The 23,885-nt window shown below is 48.5% G+C and overlaps 1 protein-coding gene across 2 annotated transcripts; it reads right to left on the bottom strand.

The window, feature by feature from the left end:
• Window positions 1-5,043: 5,043 nt before the first annotated feature.
• Window positions 5,044-22,608, bottom strand: SLC66A1 (solute carrier family 66 member 1). 2 transcript variants are annotated; one of them, XM_077837291.1, is made up of 9 exons: window positions 22,498-22,608; window positions 20,675-20,765; window positions 18,123-18,388; window positions 12,235-12,364; window positions 11,007-11,094; window positions 7,931-8,082; window positions 7,235-7,327; window positions 6,324-6,509; window positions 5,044-5,798 (listed from the first exon to the last, which is right to left on the bottom strand). In XM_077837291.1, the coding sequence occupies exons 3-9, from the start codon at window positions 18,290-18,292 to the stop codon at window positions 5,703-5,705; spliced, it is 915 nt and encodes a 304-aa protein (XP_077693417.1). In that variant the 5' UTR covers window positions 18,293-18,388; window positions 20,675-20,765; window positions 22,498-22,608; the 3' UTR covers window positions 5,044-5,702. The 2 variants fall into 2 exon arrangements, with proteins under 2 accessions (XP_077693417.1, XP_077693418.1); XM_077837292.1 differs by lacking the exon at window positions 5,044-5,798 and having other exon boundaries at window positions 6,392-6,509; window positions 6,948-7,327.
• Between the last annotated feature and the right edge of the window lie 1,277 nt (window positions 22,609-23,885).

The raw sequence follows: 23,885 nt of genomic DNA, 5'->3' as shown, positions 1-23,885 counted from the left end.
TATAACTTTTTAAAATCAGCCATTAGTGATACATCACCTACTGTGAATGTAGTTAGTGGTATAGCTTATTCCCCTACAGGAAAATAATCTGTAGCCTTATAAGCACTTTTTGTACAGCCATCAGTGTATCCACACTAGGGTGGTTGCACTGCTTTAACTATACCTGTGTAGTTAGTCTACAATAGTAGGATTTATGTAAGGCATTGTCTACATACAGTCAAATGAAAGATTCATGCTACCTATCCAGAAGCAGCATTGTCTGATGGGGAATGTGGTGGACTTGAGACCTAAGTTCCATTCCTAACTGTGTCTCTGACTTGTGTAACCATGAGGGAAGTCACTTCTCTGTTCCACTCCCACTCTGTCCCACTCCCACTCTGTTCCACTCCCACTCTGTTCCACTTTTGGCTAGGTAAGGCTCTTACATAGTATCTAAGACAATGGGATCCTAATCTCCATTTGTCCTTAAATACAATTTTCTAGTTTTCAAAGTACACCAGGAACAGCTCTGGCTTCTGAAGTACCATCAACTAGGCCCAAGACAGGTGTCCCTCTAATACCTTGTCAACATACCTTGGGCAGCAGCAGGGAAGAATTATCTCCCTCTTGCTGACTAATATAGTTAGCAAGTGATAGGGTCTAGCTCTGATAAGACTTTCAGCCTCTGACTGGAGAAAATGTGTGGCTCTAAATAAGAGGTTCTCATGCATCTTCAAAACATGGACCACACTTTAATCAAGTATACTGCATCCCACCTCCCTGCCTATTTGCAAGTGCTTACCTAGAAAAGTAATTTAGCATCATGTAGCCGGACCAGAGGAATAGTGAGCCCCTCACCTGTAAGTGGCCAGAGCCCATAGTTCTAAAACCTCATTTAATGTAAAGCCAGATCCTGCAGTGATGAGCACTGCTATAGCTGTGTGTAAAGGGCCCTGATTTAGCAAAATATTTTTGAACATGCTTAAAGTTAAGTATATTGAAGCACTCTGCTGAATTGAGGCTTCAGTCCAGAAATTTGAGTCAAACTTTGCTAATCACCTTTTGAAACTGTTACTTTGTTTCCATTTTCCTGAAAGAAAAGATTTGCCAACAATAGATAGTTGTCTAGGTATGACAGCACAAGCAGCTCTAACCCAGAGCTGGTTTTTTTTTTTTTTATATATATATATATATATATATAATATGTGTGTGTGTGTATGTCTATGCTTCAAATATTGCTATGGCAGGGAATTTAGTTACAAAGCATTGTTGCCTAACCTGGTTACAAATAGGGGCCCAGCTCCTTAACTGCAGTGAATTGGCATGGCTCCCTTGAATTTCAATATGCTGTTTTAAACCTGCTAATCTGTTTTACACCTGTTAGAACTAAAACATGGACTTGAATGGAAGAGTTTCTTAAACTGGCAGGATTTTTAGAGGAAGTGAGCATGAGAAAGTTCAGGAGCTATTCCTGACAGTCAATCTAAGTCCATCCTCTTGTAAAAGGCACAAAAGAAGAGGGAATTATGAAACTCATGAATTAGTAATTATTAGGGTGAAAATCTTAATCTCTCTCCTCAGGAAAGTAGTGGGAGAACTCCTGGAAAAATCAGTTTGGTAGAAGCCAGTATGGAAGCAAGCAGTGGAGAGTCTAATCTAACTAATCTCTCAAAAATATTCCTACTAGGGCAATTCCCTTAAATTGGGCCTTTGTAAGACACGTAATTTCTTTCTATGAGAGCCCTGGCCAAAGTTCAATAATCATGCCATACAATTAAGTTGTCCTCCTGGCCTCTTCCTTATTTTAAGATCAGCAGTGAAACAATGCAGAAGGGATTAGTATGTATGTAGGTACAGGCTGTGTTCTTTCCCTAGATTAGAGAGAACTCTTTTGTGAGCTGCTCCACCTCATGTGAGGGGAAGGTTTGTAGCAGCTGTGGAATCTTGATTACCAAGAGCTACCTGGTGCCTAGATGAGGGAGGTTGTGTGGGGTTATACAGCCCTCTCATGGCTGAACCAGTGCTCCTGATTATGCAGAGCAATGCCACCAACTACAAAGCTAGATGGTGGAAAGCTTCACATATCCTGCCCCTAAGTACCTGTTCATTTAAAAAAAAAAAGCAGCTTTCCTCCCTTTAGTAGCAAAGGACTAATAATTTAGTGCTACTGTGAGCCAGGTATATTAATTCCTTGGTATACTTTATAATGAAAAGTACAGGACTATGAACCAGGCTTCTAAGTCAAGGATGATGAAAACAACCTGAAGTCTTGTGTTCACCTGCTTGCCAGAGCCTGTGCTTGAGCTGTACTGCGAACAGAATTGCTACAGGCTGATTTCCTGCTCTAGGAACTGTACCTACTGTGCACCATCCAGCTGTTTAAAAAAAAACCTTCCCTTCCCCCCCTCTTCCTACAAAAGTTATGAGTTGAAGATTAATCCCCTCACCACCTCTGGAAGGGAAGCTTTAACGGTAGGTGCTCCCTTTCCTCTTCCTTCAAAAAAAAAAAAAAAATATAGTGTACATATTGTGCACATCCCCTGGGCCAGCTGTGTCTGGATAACAGTGTCGCTGGCTTCTTGAATGATGAATGCAAGCACATGCTAGTTGTGTAGCACTAGTGAACAGCCTCTCTCCCTCTCTGCTTTACAACAGATACGGACAATATAAGCTGTGACCGGTCAGCCTCTTACCTCCTGCCACTGGGCCAGTACTGACTGCCCCTCAAGGCCAAGTGTGCATCAGTAGCCACCAACTGGCCCATTGTTGCACCCATGTGGGGTGCGGTGACCTAGGCTTGTTTGAAGTAGTAGGGATCTAAGGTACGTCTACACTGCAGCTGGAGCGTACCTCCTAGTCTGGGTAAACAGATACATGCTAACAGTGGTCAAGCTAGCCCACCAGAGATAACATGGACATTGGGGCAAGGGCTAGCCCCCCAAGCTTGGACCCACAGTGCAGAGGACACAACGTCCCCCCTGCCTTTTTTTTTAAATTAAAACCTTGCTGAAGGGGCAGCGGTGCCACTCGAGCAAGGCTGGGAGACGCTCCCATCTCTAATGCAAGTAGCCACAACAGCTCTATTTGACTCAGTAGAAGATGCTTCTGCACTGTATTGTGATATGGAATTGGGGTTCAAGCTCTTCAGCTCACGAGCCCAGACCAGCTACTTTGAAACAGATGTAGTGCCAGGTTGGGATGTTCTGCCTGGATTTTGCCCACTCCTGCCTGTAGTAAAGCTCTTATCTCTAAGCCATAGAAAAGTCCAGGATAAGTAAATACTTTTCACGTTTTACAAATGTGTAAGCCTAAGACCCAAAGAAGGTAATTTGCAAGGTCATAGTAAGAGCTAGGAATAGAATACAAGAGGCCTAGCACCCAACCTCTTGTGCTTGCCCTACCTCTGCCAGTCAGTACTGCCAGGTTAATAGTGGCTATAGATTCCCCCATTCACACACTGCTGTGCTGTACTGGTGCTGTCAGCTAGGTGACCTGTTTCTTCTGAAGGCTCTGTTGTAGAACACTTGTTTCTGCAGCCTGGGAAGGGCCCCGCTACTACTGAGCTGGTGTCAGACTCCACTGCAAAGTGAGTGCTCCATTTAGCTTTTATGGAATTATAACAGCTTTTTACCTCCCCTCTCCAAATCAGTTTTTCCATGGGAGAGGAGCACTCTTTGCAACTCAGAAACTGTAAAACCCACTGAAGGATTATTACAGCAGCACTGCCCGTGTCTGGCCTCATACCCAGAATAGTTGCAAGTTCTATCACTAACAATTCTACTTTCAAGGGATTGTGAAATGAAAAGGGGTGGTTAGTGTCTGGTTTAAACCAAAGTATGAGGTTAAGTCTCTCTATGTCACCGAACACCCTAGAATGGGGGAAGAGTAGCTTCCTCCCAGAGATCAAGTTTGAGAATCATCTCTGACTTAGTCATTACCTAGAGAGCTGCCACAGCCTCCTCAGCTACATGATGGCTCAGGGGGAATGTAGTCTAGGCCAGGAGCTTTCACAACATGTTTTTGGGTGGCCTCACAGTATGGTCACTAACTCTTGCTAGTGGCTGCGCTGACCATTTTTCCTAAAATAATTAACTTTAGGAAAAACAAAATGTACCGACTTGTCCATAGTTATAATTTATTTATGCAACAGGTTTTCAGACTCAGTAATAAGTGTACAATTGTCTATTCTTTACTGGACCTAAACAAAATAGAAAGACATAAGGCACTTTGTTGGCTTTTTAAAAAAAGATTTTCTAGCTATAAGTCTGCTGCTGTGAAAAGTGATATTTGTTAATATCACTTTTCACAGCAGACTTATTCAGCCCCAGCAAGCCCTGGGACAAATTAAGCCCTGGATGGTGGGGGAGATGGGCAGGGAGGCAGCGGGGCTTGGGGTTGGAGCCTGGAATCGGGGCCTGGGGTTGGAGCCTGGAATCGGAGCCTGGAATCAGAGCCTGCCACTGCATGGAGTCTGAAGCTTGCCCCCCTACGTCCCTGGGAAAGTGGGGAATTGACCAGCTGCCTGCCCCTCTAGTGTTTTTCCTTCAAAGGGGGGCAGGACCCAACCCCTCCTGGCAGCCCTGGGAAACAAGCCACAGTTTTGCCCCCTTCTCCCCTACACCAATCACAGTGCAGGAGGCTGTGGCCACAAGAAAAGCCTCTGGTGGCCACATGTGAGAAATGCTGGTCTAGGCCCATCCTGCATCTGCTGTCTGGAGCAGTTATCTCCCAGCAACCTCCGTGGACAGCTAATACTTAAAACATGGGAAAGGTGGGGCTGTGAGTGTGGATATACTGCCCATTTTACATGGCAGACAGCTATGGTAGTCTCTGCCAGCATATCTGCTTTAGAAATGAAGGAAAAAGCTTACCTCTAGGGAAAGAATGGATGTGAAAAACTCTCAGCGAGGACCAAATGAAAGTTCACAAGGAGAAAGTGAATGGCCACGGGTAGGGGGTAGTCACCCCACAAGCCATTTTAAAGACTAATTGTACAAGTGGAAAAGAATGGAGACAAGCCAAAACTGAAGTGTCCTTTGGAATCAAAATAAAAACTAAGGGAGGCATGTTAGACAAAGATTTATTTTTCTAGAAAGTTGGCTGCCAAAATATTTCAATAAAATTACACACACACGTATTAAAACTCCTCTCTCCAACCCCATCACTGGCCTCACTCCCTGCCTTAACTGCCAGAAGAAGAATGTGCAACATTATTCAGATAGGCAAAGGGAGCCACTGAGCCACTGTGCATAAACCCTTAAAGGTGAAGTTAAATGGCAGCCACTCTCAGCATCTGTGTTCATTTGCTTAAAACAGGAAGGTAGACAGCCTCATCTTTCCTCCAACCCCTAGAGATTTTTCATTCTTGCTAGTAATGTCTGATGCAGAGCTGGCTCAGGGCAGCCTTCTGGAAGGGAGGGAGGAAAGTGGAATCAAATTCAGCTAGTTTTTAAAAGTGACTATGATCCAGGTACAGAAATGTCACAATATTTAATCCCTTTTGAGTCATCACTACAAGCAGGTGAGATCTACCAGGAAAGTCCTCTGACAGATGGCCAAGCACTTTCTGCAGGAAGCATCATACCGCACACTGGCTGACATCTTCTTCTGTTAACAGGAGTCACCCAAAAACAGGTCTAGGAACCTGATGGCAACTCGCTATGGCTTAGTTTGAAGCCAGAGTTCTCACCAGTATCCATTCGTGCTTGGGGACAGTTCCTTTGTCAGCTGTCAAGGGGTTCATCTTGCTTGCCAAGCAGGGCCTCTCTCTCAGAAGTGCGAGGTCTTCCCTTCCGATAGGCAAGGAATTGGAAGGAGATCTGAGGAGGTGTTAAGCCTTATTTCTGTTACATAAGGTCTAGATAGGAGAAATTAGGAAGCTCTGTCTAGGGAGGAAGCCTTTAGTTCTGGGGGGAACTAGAGGTTGGTTGGTTCTTTCTATGCCAAGAGGTGCATGGTTACCATTGTAAGATGGGGATAATCATGGTTATCTCCTTTGTAAAGCACTCTGAGATCTACAAATAAGGACTATTTCATTGTATTAGGGTAGTGACCAGAGGTCCCAAAGAGGATCAGGGACCCTTCATGCTAGGAACTATAATAAGCATGTATTGTTCCAACATTATTGTAAGAGATCACTGTAACACGGAGGGGAGAGACTTCAGCTGCAAAGCATGGGTTGGCTGTGTAATAGCATCAACAAAAATCTGCCTCTGAACAGCCCTGCCCACTCACCATCCCAGAAGAGACCAGCTTTTTAATGGTTATTTGTGCAGAGCATTAGAAATAACGAGCTGGCAACACCACAGAAACTTGGGGCAGGGAGCATTACTAGAAGAGGATACAATCACATCAAGAGACAGGACCCCCAGGCTGCCAATCAGCCAGGGGAGGTGATGAATGATGTAGTTGCCTTCGTCTTGCCCTCGGTCTGGGTTCTTCAGAAGCACACTTATTCCATACAGCGAGTTCCCCAGCATCACCAAAGCAAAAAGACAGTATGAGACACCTTTGGTAGATTTCCTCTTGAACTGGAAGAGGAAGCCATATTAGAAGGGGCTGGAGAATAAAAAGACTTCCTTGATAGCGGAAATACTCTAGATATACCAGGCATGGATTCCCAGGTGATATGCAAAGGGAGGAGGATCTAGATGATGACTAAGCTTATTGAGTGCTGGTATCCACTCTTTGAAGGACAAGCTTCTTAGACAGTGTTGGCATGCTTAGGGTCACTTGATCATGCTCTGCTGTGACCATAGTAGATACTCCAAGAAGAGCAGGGAAAATTAAAAATGGGAATTGTATCCTAGAGAATTGGCCAGCATCTGTATCCCTTGTTCATCTCGCTCTTTCCCCCCCCCACTCCCCAAAGATATCCACCATAACAGAATCCTAAATGATGGGGTGGGCTCAATAGCAATAGTCTTTCAGCTCCAGTTGTAAAATATTAAGCAAAATTAGCGTCCCACCTTTACAATGGGGAGAAACAGCTGCTGCATGGAAGTCAAGAGGTTAAATCAATCAGGATCCAGTGTGAAAATACAGAGAGATGGCCCTTGGGAAGGTTCTGGAAACACAGCTGGTTATTGGCCTGGAGCCCTCTGCCTCTTGCATCAGCAGCCCTTAGGGATAAAGGAAACTCCCCTACTCCCAGCTCTGGAATCTCAGCAGAAAGGGAGCTCCTTTCACCTTCCCCAAGGAAAGATAACCCCAGCAGCGGGTTGGATCCCATCCCCACCTCCAGTGGGTCACTTACATTAGTGTAGATCTGGGGCACTCGGGAGAAGAGATATAACAAGGAGGCGATCGAGCCAACAGTGAAGCCAATGATTTCCTTCTTGGTGAAAGGCTGCAGGGCAAGACATAAAACACCAAACTGTTATGCATTGTACAAGGCACATGCAGAACTGTATCCTTGGATTTACAGGCATCTGGTGGCAGAGGTGAGGTCACATGACTGGGTTTAGCTGATCGCCATATTTGGGTTCGGGAAGGAATTTTCCTCCAGGGCCGATTGGCAGAGGCCCTGGAGGTTTTTCACCTTCCTCTGCAGCGTGGGGCACGGGTCACTTGCTGGAGGATTCTCTGCATCTTGAAATCTTTAAGCCACAAGTTGAGGACTTCAGTAGCTCAGGCATAGTTTAGGGGTTTGTTACAGGAGTGGGTGGGTGAGATTCTGTGGCCTGCGTTGCACAGGTGGTCAGACTAGATGATCATAATTGTCCCTTCTGACCTTAAAGTCCATGACTGACCAAACCCAGGTATGCACTGTTGTCTTTCCACCTGGTCAATAGTTCTTTTGAGTTGCCTGGCTAGCTATTGGCTGAAACTGTCACATGACAAGATTGCCAGCTCTCCCTCTCTGTGGGACATTCCCATTTCAAACTGATTATTCATCTTTCCCACAAATCCTCAGCCTCCTCCCTGCCCCCATATATCAAGAGGGGCTCACCTCGCATCCAGCCACATCCACTGTGGCAGACAGAAGAGTCCTCCCTTTAAATGTTACCGTTTCAACTGTGGAGCCAGCTCTGCCCAGCAAGGATGTGGCTGACACCGTTCCCAAAAAAACGAAGGCAAAGGCTGCATTAATAGGAGCAGAGACTGGGAAGAGAAAGCAGAGGTGAGTTACAAAGTGCCACCAACGAGACGGAGTGAGTGGGTCCATGCACTACACGAGGCAACCTGGATTCCAGTTAAATCTGCATCCCATCACCTCCAGAAAAACCAGGGCCAGTGTCATCCTACAGAAGAGGGAGGCATCAGTTCCGCAGTGGCAGGTTCAGATTTCTCTTGAAGGCAGGCCTTCCATAACCAAGTTCCATTCCTCACATGGTGGTACTGGGGAAGGGCTATGCAATGCATGCGGCAGACATTTAAACACATCACAGGTTAGCAGCACCTGCCTTCAGTGCAGATATTTGATTACTCAAAAGTTAAAGAATAAAGGTCCCTCCTTTTGCCATTACAAGACCTCCTAGTGAAGAAAGGAAAAACTGTAGAATAAAAGGAAGTCTAAAAATCTACATTCAGTTTCATTGTGGGTAGGTCTCCACTGAAGCCGGAAGGCGTAGCTTCCGGCTTGACGAGAGAGACCCTCACACTAGCTTGATTGAGCCAGCATGCTAGAAACTAAAGTGCAGTCGTGGCTGCAGAACAGGCTAGCCACCCCAACTATGATCCTGTCTGAAACCCTAGGCAAACAGTGCATAGCCCCTCCTGCACTTGGAGTGTGGAGTATGCCAATGTGGATACTCTGTCTAAGCAGGAAGTCACGCCTCCAGCTCCACTCTAGGCACACTCTGTTTCAAGCCTGTGGTTGTATAGTTAGTACCAAGTAACTTCAGAGAGATTAAAAAACCACATTTGCTATCTCATGATAAGGCCAATTCATCCACTATGAAAAAGGAAATCATTCTGAGCTTAACATTCTTAAAAGGAACACTGCCAAGGCTAAAAAAAAATCCTTTAAGGTTTTTCTGTCTTAATAATACTCAACAGCACATACTTAAGGCCCTGATTCTGGTGTAACTCATTTTGTGCTGTAGCCTCTCTGATTTTTCTCCCTACATGCTTGTGCTATTTTTTTGTACTCATCTTTAGCAATTTGTCTATGTTTCCACTTTTTGTGGATTCCTTTTATATATTCAGGTTACTAAAAATGTCCCGATGGAGCCATATTGCTTCTCTTTTCTAGTGCCCCCTCCTATCTAAGGGGGGGGGGGGAGAAATCTTCTTGAACTTTGAAGTGACATTTCTGTTACTGCCCTTTTCAACAGTTTCAGGCCCGGACTGCATACCTGGTAAGGAAAAGCATCTACCAAACCCTATATCTACTCTTAACTCTGCCACAGATTCCCTGTGACACCTCAGGCAAGCCATGTCATCTCTCCAACCTCCCTCTCACTGCCCCCCAATCTGTAAAATGGAGATAATAGCACTCACTCCCTTCCTCCTGCCCTTCATCCATTTGTCAATTTAGACTGTGAATTCTTTGGAGGCCAGGGTTATTTCTTGTTTTATGTGCATGTGCTTTCTCTCTAGGCATTACTGCAATAACGGCTAAGCTGCAAATCACCAGGCTGGTTTTAACCCCTCACCCTTTTAAAGATATTTCTTAGTTTGTTTCCTCCTCTTAGTGTTTTTTCTATGGCTTAATTAATTTTCATACCGTAGTAAATGACAAAGCTAGAACATAGCTGGGAAAGAGGCACTATATAGGTCTAACTCTACTATAAACCAGTCCTATGGAGGAGTTCTACTTAGGCTCAAACACAGAATATTTATCAAAACACAGGGTAGCGTCTGGGGATTAGCAGAGGACCCAAAGCACAGCTGACTGCCATTAATACTGCAGGAAATACTCTCGGTCAGTGGTTCTCAAGTCAGGGACAGGGGCTCCCTGCGGGGGCTGCAAGCACATTTCAGGGGGTCTGCCAAGCAGGGCCAGCATTTGATTCGCTGGGTCCCAGGGCAGAAAGCTGAAGCTCCGCTGCGTGGGGCTGAAGCCTGGGGCCCTGCCACCCATGACGGAAGCCGAAGCCAGAGCAACGTAGCTTTGCTGGGGCCCCTGTGGAATGGGGCCACGGGTAGTTGCTCGGCTTGGTACCCCTGGCTTTCATATGCAGAAAAACAGTTGAGACACAGGTGGGCCGTGGAGTTTTTATAGCATGTTGGGGGCAGCGGTGGGCGGTGCCTCAGAAAGAAAAGGGTTGAGAACCTCTGCCCTAGGCCAGGGGTTCTCAACCTATTTACCATTGTGGGTCGCATAGGCAGCTCTCTGTATGTTACGTGGGCTGCATCCACACAAATTTTATGATATTATACATACACAACCTGTATGGCCCCGATGGTGTCACATGGGCCACAGCTGTGTGCTGATTGGGCCGAAGTGGCCTGCGGGCAGCAGCTTGAGAACCACTGCCCTAGGCCAGTATAGCTTTGGTTTACGCTTAGAGGCAGATTACAGAAGCTCCAGGATGCCAAGAGATCAGACTCTTTGCCAGGATAAGCAGCAGCTCAGAAATAGCTGGAGCTCCTGCTCCACAGCTATTTCCATGTTTATAGACTAAGTTGCAAGCCTTGAACCCAGTAAGTGATTTCACTTGCTAGTCTAGTTGCCAGTCATTTTTTACTAGTTTACAGCTAACTGGTATTTACAGTATTTCTCTCTCAATACATTAGTGTTTAGGGGATTTTAAGCTGGCTCTAGCCTGGAGCCCTTTGGGAATTTTTTGGCTTCTTAATCTCATGAGAGAAATCAGATGCTCGCCCCTGTGTGAAAGAGGGCCCTCCTATTGCTAACAGTTGTAATAGTGTAAATTCATGGTACTGCTACCCTGAGGTGTCCTTTGGTCACCATATCCCTGCTGTGCTCTCCTGGCTGAACAGGAAAAATGTTTAAACCCAGCAGGCTGCTGCTTGAGCTCCTCCCACAGCCATCAACATTAGTGCCGAGGAAGCAGCTTTCAAAGTTGCATTTGCAAAATGTAAGTGTTGCCGGATTGCATTAGTAACTATCAACTCACAGCCTCTGCTCTGGTTCTTGACTTTGTAGTAGAGGTAGAGAGACAACATGACCAAGTCTGCCAGCACGTAGTAAATGGCAGTGTAAACCTGCAGGAGGAAACACAGTCAGTCACTCATACGGCAGAACTGCCTCCCTCAGCTCATCCACAGATGGACTCCCAGACTCTGCTCAGCCTAGCAGCTTTCCTCAGTCTGATTATAGAGGATCAGCTAATGGCAACTACAAGGCCCAGCCAGGAAACTCTCCCTTGGTCCAGCCAGAGGCATTGCACACTGGCTCTTATGGTCTCCACAGGCCACATCCAGAATGAGGGACACTACAATGTAGTAGTTATAATCCCCATCTCTTACACAGTGCTTGTCATCAGCAGAGCTCAAAGCACTTTATAAAGGAGGTCAGTATCACTATCCCTATCTGTAAAATGGGGATAATGTAGAACTCTGGGGCTCCACTTTCACCACCCTGATCTAGCAGGAGAAAAGATGCCCTGCCCTGGATTTTCACCAACTAGCCTTCCCTACTGTAAGAAAATGAATCAGAGAGAGACAGACTATGCATGACATTGGAACATCTTTTGGTCTTACAGAGTGAAACCTCCTTCCCTCAGGCCATAACCATGACCTAGACAACCTCCAGAAACTCAGGGGCTTCTCTTTGGTTCAGTGCATCCTTCAGAAAATCCACAGGGCAAGAGACGTTTCTTGCCCATGTGCTCAAGAAATTAATTTGCAAGTAAGTCAGCTGATCTTAGCTGCCTGTAATGCTGGATAGAGCAAGACGCTGGCAGAGCCTAGACCCAGAGTCTCAGACTGCACACCAGCCTCTATCCTGGGTCATATCTCCTCTGTCAATCAGAAGGTGATCTTTACTGATCAGACAGCGAGAAGGGTCTGAAGCAAAAGCCCTGAGCCAGACACGCCTGCATATTGGAGAGTTTTGGCTTCAGATCCCAACTGCATGGCTCAGGCCCATCTCTAGTTATTGTAACAATCTTGCCCTATAAAAAAAGAACAGCAAGCACAATCATGGTCATTCTTTTAATAAGTGTCCTAACTCCACTCACTCCCCCACCACACACATGTGCACACACACGCACAGCACTGGCTAGGGAGTCCCTGTCATACCAATGAGCTCGGTTTTCTCCTCCCTACCACCCACACAGAGAATCTGGACACTACTCCTTGTCAGCCAAAACGCAAATCACACAGAAATACCTAAATCATTACCTGTAGTGGCAACTGATTGGCCAGGAAAGAGCCTATTAGATTTAAGGAATCTCCTCCTAGCCATCCCAGCAGGAAGTATATGGAGAGAGCCTGGTCCATATTACCTGTTTTACAGGCCTGGTAATATTGTCTGTGGAGGTGGAGAGAGAGAGAGAAAGTCAGCTCTACACAATCAATTCACCAGTACCCCAGTGGAGCAGAGGCCAGAGGTTCCTCGAATGTTGGACCCCCTGATGATCTGGATGCTATGTTAGTTTTTAAACTCCACAGAGGAGTACAAACCGATACCAGGCTAAGGGCTTATCTACACAGGGAAATTTACCAGCAAAACTATTGCAGTCTAGCTTTACGGTACAGTTCTGCTGGTAAATTTCCTCATGTAGACAAGCCCAAAGGCACTGACTCACCTGTGGTTTTAGCAGGAAGATCTGCAAGGAGTGCTTTCAGTGGGTTCCCTCCCCTCACTGCCCCAGCCCACATTATAGCAAGTCACATACATCAAGAATGCACAACCTTGAAACCCCACATCATCGGCGTTACTAGTACGGCTATTTTTTCCCCTCTTGTGCCCTTAATCTGGACCTTGTTGAGGCTGTGGAAAGCTGGCTCTGCTAATCTACCAACCAATGAGTGCTGCTCTAACCCCAGAGGGCACAACTATTAATGAGGGCTGACACGGGAAGGGAAGGAGGGTATGGAGATCAACTGGCTTAATCCAAAAGTTCATTCTCTCCACTCCACAAGTTAAACACCATCACCTTTGTGCTGTGGGAAATCCAGAGCAGAACCACTTTAGTCACATAGCCCATGACTGCTGCCTGCCACCCTGCTGTCTGGCAGACAGCAACGGCATGGCTGTCAGAACTCCGGATTATCAAGGGTGGTGCAAGTCACACCGGAGGAGGATTGGCAGGGTTGTGTGGGAAGATGCTTACACACCACCTGCCTGCACTGTGCATAATGTTATCCACCTCTCACTTTCACGAGGGAAATGTTAGGTCTAGTGGTTAGAACAATAGCCTGAGAGCTAGGACTCTGCTTCTCTTCTTCGTTTTGCAACCAGTTCGTTGTATGATCTTAAACAAGTCTTGGTGTCTCAGTTTACAAGTCAGGCACAACCAGTGCTGCTCTGGGTCTGATCAAATTTCGAAGCCAGCATGTAGAGAAGGGACACAGGCTACACCTCTATGGCCACTCCCCCTTTCTGAGGCAGCATGGAGAACAGGTTTACCGTACTTTGCAGTAGGGGGAAGTACAAGGTGCCACAGCTTCCCATCATAGGCAACCTTCTCAAAAAGCAGGTTGCCCTGCATTTGCCTATTGTGAGATGAAGAACTATTGTTCACTGCCAGCAAAAAGCCTGCTCAGTCTGACTCACAGTATCTGGAGCTTCACCACAGAGGCTAAGACTGCATCAGATGATGATCCCAATCCCCGATCTCCAGCAGTAGCAGCAGGTGATCTGCAATTCAAACCACCTGCTGGAACTCTCCTGGGCTGGCCCTGGGGATACACTGGTTCCTATTAAGCTGCCCCACAGCACATAGGAAAGGCTTCTATCAGAATCCCAAGGAGGAGGAGCCCATCAATCCACATCAGACTAGAGCATGGTTCCTGCTCACTCTTCTCTGGGTAACTTATCAGCTCAGTAAGTCTGGCTGACAATCTGCTGATCCAGCCAAATCCGCGTAGGTTCAAGAGTTCGTTTCGCAATGGAAACTGGAAGTCACTCAAGGCAGACATCCCAGAGCGTGGCTGCAAGAGGGGTGGAAGGGAAAGAAACCCCAATGTGCAAAAGGCAGGTTTTCAGGCCCACCGTAGAAGACTGCCTGTCCCCATCTCCCCCTTAAATCTATCCAGACAGAAATATTAAAGTCAGATAACAGGCACTACAGTGAAAGTTGCAGCAAGAACTTTCCCCTCCACTAGGCAGCCCCAGGTGTTAAGCAGCCCTGGTAGTTTTTTCGCCATGTGATTTCCAGTGCAGCATTGTTCACCCTTCAGCTGGGTTGATGGGCTGTTCACCTCTAACAAGGTGAACCTCCTGCCCCTGTTCCCCAAACAGGCTCTCAATGGGCTGAACCCCCATTTATTTTAAAATGGGATCCACAAACCAATGCCATAAGCACCTTCTTCTGGCTGACTCTGGAGCAGCAGGTAACTGAACGTTCCCTGAGCTGGGCTCATATAGCCCCTGGCACTCCAAACTTAATACAACCCCTGTGAAATGCGGCTAGGTATGCAGCACACTGGGCAACAAGGGGAAAGGGGAGGGACACTGGGGCAAACTCCCACTTGTACGAGAAGAGCCCTGAGCTCTTCAGCGTCTAGTTTAGACAGCTCCTTGGTTTGTTTCGAAGCGGTATGGATGATTAGGATAGAGGCATCCTGGTTTCTGTCTCCCACCACCTCAAAACAGGTGGTCACCCTCTATTTGTGCTAAGCGTTTTAGAGATGGAAAATGCTAGATCACTTTACTGTAAATCAAGTTGTGTTGTGCGCATATCCCTGCTTAGCACAGTATTTTATTCCGATTGAAGAGTTATTTATTTGAAGTAATATGCTAGGCACTTGCCAGACATGACCAAGAGCTAAGTTCCTGATAAGCTGCCAGCCGTGGGGCCGCACAGGCACTCAGGCCCCTCCGCTGGCCCCAACTCAGCCCCGGACCTGCTGCGGCCGGGGGATGGGTGACCCAGCCCCGGCCAGGACCTGTCGCAGCTGCGGTGCCCCTTCCCCAACTCAGCCCTGGACCTGCTGCGGCCGGGGGATGGGTGACCCAGCCCCGGCCAGGACCTGTCGCAGCTGCGGTGCCCCTTCCCCAACTCAGCCCTGGACCTGCTGCAGCCGGGGGAGGGCCCGAACCCAGCCCTGGCCCAGACCTGTCACAGCCAGGGGCGGGCCGCCTATCCCACAGCCCTAGCTCAAGAGCTACTGCTTTGGGGAGAGGCGCCTCTCCACCCCCAGCCCAGGTGCTGCTGCAGGGAGAGTGAGCTTGGGGGGGGGGGTGTCCCGGAGAACCCTCTTGCACCCCAAACCCCTCATCCCTGGCTCCACCCCAAGCCTGCACCCCCAGCCGGAACCCTCACCCCCTGCACCCCAACGCTCTGCCCCAGCCCTGATCCCCTAATCCCCAGCCCCACCCCACAGCTTGCACCCCCAGCCAGAACCCTCCTGCCTACACTCCAACCCTCTGCCCCAGCCCTGAGCCCCTCATCCCTTGCCCCACCCCAGAGCCTGGACCCCCAGCTGGAGTCCTCACACCTCTGCACCCCAACCCTCTGCCCCAGCCCTGAGCCCCCCCTCACACTCCAAACCCCTCAGCCCCACCCCATGAATTTTGTTATGTGCACCAATATGAAGGTGATGTGTCATTCCACACATGTGTTTTTAAGGTCAAACTTGACAAAGCCCTGGCTGGGATGATTTAGTTGGGGACTGGTCCTGCTTTGAGCAGGGGGTTGGACTAGATGACCTCCTGAGGTCCCTTCCAACCCTGTGATTTTGTTATTCTATGTGCAGAAAAAATTAGAGGGAACACTGACCAAGAGTGCTCCCTGCTCCGAATCTGCTCACTATCAGAGGAAAGACAGAGGTTGGGGAAAAGGAAATAAGCAATTTATACAGAGGTGAACTTGATTAACTATATGCAGTCTGACCAAAGCAGATCTTTAATAGGGATTTAGATGTTGGCATGGCAGAGCCTAGATCAGATCCCTTGCATGTCTTCCAGTATCTTCGATGTCACTGTCCAAACAACTCACTTCTTTGCACCATGCTTTCTCTGTTGGTCTGGAGCAGACACCAATGCGCCTGGGAGGGTTATGCCCTGTTCACTCCTGGCTCAGTTCATGCTTTGAGAAGCATCTATCCCTTCCTGGATATGTTTCTGAGTCTCCACACTTCATTCCACTGGGTAACGGCAATGGGAAGACAGTGGGCTAATTTGCCCTACGCCATGTCCAACTGCTGCTGCCTCCCTAGGCAGCTTTTGTTCTGAATAAGATGTTAGTTAGGTGTCCTGCTCACAGAGGACTGATTGGCACCCACCCACTTGGTTAGGTTTTGCAGCCCAAGAACAGGCCTTGGGCAGGGAGAGTACAGCTTTAAAATGATTTGAGAGGTGAATGGATTCCACTGAGGGCAGTTGTTAGCTAAGGATGCTGGCATCACCTCCAGATCTGACCTGACCTCCAAGTCCCCGAAAGAGTGACAGCTGACCTGAGATGGGGCCGCACCAGTGCTATAGGGGCCAGGAACAAACTGGTCTCTCTAAAGACAGGGGACCTACAATGGGAGAAGAGGGGATGAAGTCTACATGCTAGGACAGAGTGATCAGATACCATTGTGCCAGCTCTTCTCCAAGGTGCTGATGGCATTTCCTTCTCAAAAGCTGGAAAACAGGATGGGAGAGGAAGCTTAGGAGGTGAAAATGGATGCGGGGGGGGGGGAGTGTTGATAGTCCTGCTGATGGATTAACTGGCAACACTAGCATCTCGCCCATTATGGGATTTGGGTTTTGTAAAACGGTTCATTGTCCGGGTGCCTAGCACACATGGGGAGATATTTGCCTGGATCTTCAAAGTGTAAGTGCAGGCTAGCTCTGCCCTACCTAGTACCTGCCACAGACTCTTCATAGAAAGTCTAGAACAGAGGCAAAAAACCCCACATGTGAAAGCAGTGAGAAGAGTTGCTCCTGAAGGTGGGCAGAGAACTCGCCACTGAAAAACAAGAACTAAACTATGGGGGGAGGCAGAGCCATCAGTGCCTTCCTGGAGATCCTGCCTTATGAGGGCAGAGAATGAGAGACTGCTTTCCATTAGTCACTAGCTATTATTTAGCTTAGTCAGTCACTACCCACCCTGGTCTAACTGGGCTAAGCAGGTAGCTGGAAGCTGATGGCCAGATAGACTGGGTTTAACCAGTTTGCAAGGTAGTGACACATGCCTTCCAGTTACAGCAAACACCCAGCCTTGACCCACTTCCAAATCTCCCCACTGACAGTTGTGCCTTTTATAGGGGTGTCTAGGACAGCAAGAGTGAAACAGACATGCTCATCAATTGTATGCAGATGGATTGCATTCCTAAATTCAAGAATGAGTCACTTCCTGGTTTAGGAACAGTCACAGCGGGTTAGCCCTAATATGGCAGTCCAGCCATACCCACACCTTCCCATTCCATGTGGGCTGCGGACAAAACTCATCTTTCAAGAGACTGTTGAGCTCAGCCTCTCCAGACTGCTTTCCTCAGAGGTTTTTCTGCACATGTGATCTGCACGTCAGTCTGATGGGTGAGGGGGGGGGGGGAAAAAGACAAACACTGCTGATCTGCTAACTTGCTCACCACAATTTATGCATAAGCAGAAGTTCCAGTAGAGTAACTGCCTCTCTAATTGTGAGACAACCTCACTGTATATTTAGAAATGGAAAAAGCTCTCAGAGCATCTGCATTTTCCTTGTGCCATCCAATCTACAGTCTGTCCTTTTAACAGTTTTGATCCTGAAGGAGCCCAAAGTGTTATGCAAACTAATACACATAAAGGAATCACTTCAACCACTGAGATGCACCTACCTTGTGGATGGAACGCTACAGCTGTTTAACAGCATATAGCGGCATTAGCAACGAACTATGCCTTGTTTTGTGTGGATGACAAAGTTGAAGTTGTAAATTGAACTACTATTCCTTCTCCACTAGCCCTCTCCCCATTTTAAACTCAGCCCTTAGACCAGTCAAGTGGCTGTGCTCAAGATCTCCAATGAGGGCTCCTGGCTTTATGTTTTGGAAGCCATCACAAATGGAGAAGGACAAAACTCCAGCCAGATCTAAAATCCCCTCCACTGGGCATCCAGGACATGCACCTGGTCTGGCAGCATAAGAGTTTTACTTACGGGAAGGAAGCCGCTGCAAAGCAGAAGATGGAAACCAGACCCAACACAATACTGGCGAAGTCCCGGATATCCTGGGCACACTCACTGAACACATCCCACACCCATTGGGAGCCATTGGGACAGTCTGAGAAATTCCCTCCTAGGGAACCTTGCCAAAGCTGTGAGTCCATAGCACCGTTAGCAAGGGGCCAGCCTGCCCTTGAGGAAGGAGGCTGCAGTGGTCAGACAGCAGGAGGGATATCTTTATCCAGAGCCAGACACTGAACCTGTTGGAATAAACGGGGAGAAGGAAAGAGCCTTTATTAACAACAACAAGGGACCAGATGGCTCCTTTGAACGCTAGTTTGTTGGTTTAAAGCTGGCTCATCTTGCAATTAAACAGTCACTATCTCATGGGCCTTTAGTGGCCTAGTGGAGAGGTAGTCACAGACTGAATTCCTTTATCAGCAGGCCAGTCTCCAGAACTGTCAACCCAGCACTAAGTTCACTATAAACAAATGTAAGGTCTACGTGGCATGTCTTTCCAGCAGCCCACAGGATGATGACACACATCCCCTTGCTCAGCTTGTGCTTCTCACCAAAGCAAATGCTCAAGAGTGGGTCTTTAAAACAGATTTTTAGGAGAGTCAGGTGACTGTAGGAAGTAGATCATCTGGCCCTGGTCACCTGTGTTCATCAGTAATGACTGAATAAGAGATGCAGTAAGACAGCAAGGGGGCCCCTTTGCAGCTACAGAATATTTATTTCTCCCTCCTACTCCCTAGGACCTCATTTATTTTCCTTCCAAAGGAAGAGTCAGTGCAGAGAAAAGAAAAAGCAAAGGGCTGGGTTTGTTTTTTTTTAAAAAACTGAACCAGACACCTGCTAATCTGTCAGGCTGGCCTGGTTGACTGGCTGTGCAGAAACTCATGCTAGAGAGTCTCATTATCAAATCAGAACACCTGAATTGCCTTCTCTTCATTGAAGGCAATTCAGCACTTAGGGTGGAGAGGGGTAGCGCATGGAGTCACCTCCGCTTAGGAGTAGCTGGGACAGGTTGCTGCTTGCGGGGAGCCGCCTGAGCGCCCTCCTCCCAGATCTGGCACCTTGCACCCCCTCCCGCTGCTTCAAGTCCCCTCCCGCACCCAAACTCCCTCCCAGAGCCCCTGCTCCACATCTCCTCCCACGTCCCAACCCCCTGTTGGCCCCACGCCAAGTGGGCTATGAACTGGAATTTCAACAAAGATCAGAAATGCTGGTTTATAGAGCTTTCCGGTTGGGGAAGTGCTGGATAAAACAGCTTTTACTGTATTTTGTTATCACATACTCTGTGGAGAACTGGTCCCTATTGTGCATCGATCACACAGAAATTGCTCCTGCACCGCCAAAAGCAACAGGGGGAGGTGAAAATTTCACAGTTAGGAATTCTGAGACATTTCCGTTGGAACTCTTTTCTTCCACTAACTCCCCAGCATATCTTAATTAATGTAGGCTAGCTACATGCACTAACTCAGATCTCCACTGACTAGTGGGGATGGTGTGTTCTGACAATGAAAAGAGGTAGACTTATTCTCTCCCTCCAGATTTTATGTTGGAAGCAGGACTCTCCCCTTCCTTTTCTGAGAAATGACTGTAGATTGAAATGTTTTCAGTATTTTGAGAGCAATCTACTGCCAGGCAAGCTACTGAGATGCACCCAAAGCTTTAGCTACACATTACCCAAGGAGGACAGAGACAATGACTTCTCCAGCCAAAATACCTTTGTGAAAGGATCTTTGTTCAGAGTTTAGAGATTTAACTCCAGACATGAGATCAGGTGAAGTTGGTGCCAATACATTTGTGCATTGTCAACTCTACTCAGCTGCAGATGCTGGTCAGAAAAGTTTCCATTTCTTATTACCACTATGCCCAAGCCAAGCAGGGCTCTGTTACAAACCCCTAAAGTTGTTCCTTGAAGTACAGCAGCTGAAACTTGCACTTTGGCTACCCTTTGTAAGCCTGAATGACTAACCACAAGGTCTCAATTTCATACACAGCTGAGGTACCTCCTCAGTTCATTTAGCATGGTGTTTGTAATGCTTTACAAACACACTCACAGAAGACTTAAATTACACCCCATGAGCAGAAGGTGCATAGCAGCTGATCATTATGTGCCAACAGCGACCCACTTAATAATGATCCCTTAACTCTTCTTCCATCAGAAGAGCTCAAAGCACTTTACAAAAATAAATTAAATCTCTAAAATACCTGTGAGATTGCTATTCCCATTTTACAGATGAGAAAACTGAAACCAAGTCTCAGGGGCTTGTTCAAAGTCAATCAGTCACAGAAGCCAGATCTCTTAAGTCCCAGGCCTACACCTGATCTATCAAGCAAAGATTCAGTTGTAAGAGAGGAAAACATAGTAACTGCAAAGGGGAGGTACCAACTGGTACTGACGGAAGTCTATGATGCCGACATTGCCACAGTTTAATCACAGCTCCGTGGGGTCTAATGAGACTTGGCTCTCCTCTACACTGCAAGGGCGGCCTTTGCACTGTCATAATACTTCCCCTCCCAAGCTACAAGCATACCTGAAACTTCAACAGCATCATGTCTGATGATTCAGAACTGCCCAATAAGCTCCCAAACCACAAGCACCTCACAGTGACAGGAAAAAGTAACCTTAAAGCAAAATGAAACATAGCAATTGATTGTATTTCTAGGTTAATCTTTCATTAAATAAAATTCTGGTGTAGATGAAGGGGCGGGGAGGGGCAAAGAGAGGTTATTAAATACTAGTAAATTGGGAAAGGAGGTTCAGGTCATTCTGGTCTTCCCATAATGGTGAAAATCTCTTATCCTGTTCCTTCTGAGCTGTCTTCTCCCATCTACAATTGTGCCAAGTGCTTCCAGGAACACTAGGTATTTCCTAGTAAGGCAGGTCCAGGGCAGAAATACTAGTGCAAGATTCTGCAGGTAGGCAAAATGCGCACTTCATACTGGCATTTTGCACAAAGGGACAGAGGGCTCATCACCCATCCTGGAATGTGGGTGACCATACTATACTATAGTTCATCCCATTTCCCAGCCACCACAGGCCCACAAATGTCAGTTTAGGGGCCTATGAGAAACATCATTATGTTGGGATATTGGTCGATAGCAGTTGAAGTCCTGTTAGATCAGGGGTTCTCAAACTGGGGGTTGGGATCCCTCAGGGGGTCACGAGGTTATTACATGGAGGGTCATGAGCTGTCAGCCTCCACCCCAAGCCCCGCTTTGCCTCCAGCATTTAGAATGGTGTTAAATATATTAAAAAAGTGTTTTTAATGTATAAGGGGGGGGGTCACACTCAGAGGCTTGCTGTGTGAAAGGGGTCACCAGTACAAAAATCTGAGAACCCTTGTGTTCGATCATCAGTTCTCTCAGCCACAGATCGTTCCCTATCACGGGTGGGAAGGGCACGCTTTTCCTGTGTTAACAGTAGTTTCTATTTATTTGGTTTTCCAGGACTTTCCATTGAATTGAACACTTCAGGATCAGCTTTCTGAGCTAGAGTCCAGTCCGGACTGTTCAGCACTGTAGCTAACGGTACATTTGTAAACAACCCACAATGCTAATGCAGTTGGCTATCCCATGACGTCCAGGGGTTAAAGTAAGGAGGAGCAGGGTGGGAGATAGGCTTAAAAAGTACAGTCTCTCCCTGGCTTGGGATAGCAGTGGACCCTTGCAGCTGCTTCTCCTTCTTTCTGCCTAGTGTGGGGAAAGCCCTCCCGCACTCAACCCTTCAATCTACTTCAGTCTCTCCTGTGCCCGGGCATTGCAAGGTGCCAGTCCCAACTACGACCATGGGACAGGGGAAGAGACCATCCAGCGAACCCTGCAAAGGGGGTGGAGAGAGACAGGGGGGCTCTTCACTGGGAAACAGGGGAGAGTTCTCTTGAGTTTCCTCCTTTGAGCCCTACGCAATAGGCAGCCCAGCATCAGGAGACCTGGTTCTTGTCCCTGCGCACGGTCACTGACGGACCTTGAGCCAACCATGTCCCGTGCCTCAGTTTCCCCCCCAATCTGGGGATAATGACGCTGCTCCCCCCCCCCGCCCGCCGCCCCACTCGCTCTCTGACGCAGCCGGAGGCAAAGGCGGGCAGCGTTAGGACCGGAACTTGCGCTCGTTGGGGTGGGGGCGCCGGGCGGAGAAGGAAAGGGGGAGACGCGAACGCCAGCTTCCCTGGGGCGGCGGGGCCGGGGCCGGGCCGGGCCGGGGCCGGGGCAGAGGCAGAGGGACGGGGCCACAAGGCGTCAGGGGCCGCGCAGCGTCTCCCAGCCACCCCCACAGGCCTCCGCCCGCCCGGCCGCCCCCAGCCCAGCCGCTCGCCGGGGCCCTCGCTCGGAGATACCCCGCCGGGGCCCCTCTCACCGCTCCGGCTCCGGCTCCGGCTGCGGGCTTCTCGGCGGCTTCCCCGGCGAGGCTGGGCGGGCGGAGCGAGAGACGCCGTAGCCCGCGGCCGCCCGCCCCGGGCTCTTTGTCAGGCGCGGTCATGTGACCCGCCGGCTTCCCTGCCCGCCCGCCCAGAGCCGCCCGCCGGGCAGGGTCCCCGGGGCACGCGGGTCCCGTGCGGGGGCAGTAATCGGGGCACACATACCCCCCTCCCAGGGCAATGCCCCCCCGTGTGCAGTTACCCCCCCCGGGGCAATAACCCGCACCCCCAGGGCACATAGATCCCCTCCAGGGGCAATAGCCCCCCCTCTGTGCAGTTACCCCCCCGGGGCAATAACCCGCACCCCCAGGGCACATAGATCCCCTCCCGGGGCAATACCCCCCCCGGGTGCAGTTACACCCCCAGAGGCAATAACCCCACACATATACCTGCTCCTAGGGCAATAGTGCCACCATTGCCAGCACACAATTCACCCATGGGTGTAATAAACTCCCTGTCCCCAGGCCTAGGCCCACAAACCTTCCTAGGGACAGTAATGGCCCAGGAAGAAAAATCCAGGGACTCATTCCTTTCCCCTCCCCACATGCTATTTACGGAAAGACTAGTTCTCTGTCCCCTCTCTGCCGCCCCCCCCCAGTATCCTAAAAGGAGTCTCTTTGGGGCTAAAAGGATTTGAACTACACACAATGGGGGCCTTGTCTGTGTGCGTGGAGGTTTTTCGTTAATTCTTCCTCATGTTCTATAGCACCAGTGCAGCTCAACCAACGATAGGAGCAGTGAGAGCACTAGGCCCTTACGCTTTTGACCATGTGTCATCTAGACCTGCTCTGATCAGGGGGACCAAACCTATTAACTAGCCATAAATATGAAATGTGACAGGGGTGGAGGCCATCAAACAGGTCCAGGGACAACACCCTGGCAAGAAGCCCTGCCCAACCACCTCTAAGTGCTGGGAGGGGAAGGGTGCTTGGTTTATTACCAGGGTGCTGTCCCTGAACCCAGTTGGGGCTCTCTTTGTTGTATCAGCCACTGGCTTACAGGTGTCTGATAAATGTGAAGCTCCATCCCCTGGCAGCTGACAGAGAAAAAGCTTTTTGGTTTCCTCATCCCAGCCCCCAACTCCAGGGCCTGTAAAAACACACCTTTTTGCAGAGAAGACATAGTCTTCGTTAGCGTTTGGGGCTAAAGCCCCCATTGGGGTGCCTGGGGCAGTTCACACCTCTCTCCTTTGTTTCAGGCTGCCTGCAGACTCAGGCAACCATCACAGCATCAGTTCACACTCACTTTACATTGGGGACGTTTCCTTTGCAACCACCAGGGACAGAGAGGGAGCTATTGGGCACACAAAACAGAAGCCATTGACTAG

The sequence above is a fragment of the Eretmochelys imbricata genome, chromosome 18, assembly GCF_965152235.1.
Source record: "Eretmochelys imbricata isolate rEreImb1 chromosome 18, rEreImb1.hap1, whole genome shotgun sequence".
In the NCBI taxonomy this organism is placed as follows: Eukaryota; Metazoa; Chordata; order Testudines; family Cheloniidae; genus Eretmochelys; species Eretmochelys imbricata.
The sequence above is the reverse complement of the archived record's forward strand: the minus strand, read 5'-3'. Positions and strand labels throughout refer to the sequence as shown.

What these genes read in the sequence shown, in the direction of transcription:
- SLC66A1 (XM_077837291.1), bottom strand. Translation starts at nt 18,292, where the DNA reads ATGGACTCACAGCTTTGGCAAGGTTCCCTAGGAGGGAATTTCTCAGAC. An exon ending in CAAGAACCAGAGCAGAGGCT is followed by an intron (nt 8,083 to 11,006) that starts GTGAGTTGATAG and finishes TTCTCTTCCCAG; the next exon opens with TCTCTGCTCCTATTAATGCA. An exon ending in TGGATGTGGCTGGATGCGAG is followed by an intron (nt 7,328 to 7,930) that starts GTGAGCCCCTCT and finishes CTTGCCCTGCAG; the next exon opens with CCTTTCACCAAGAAGGAAAT.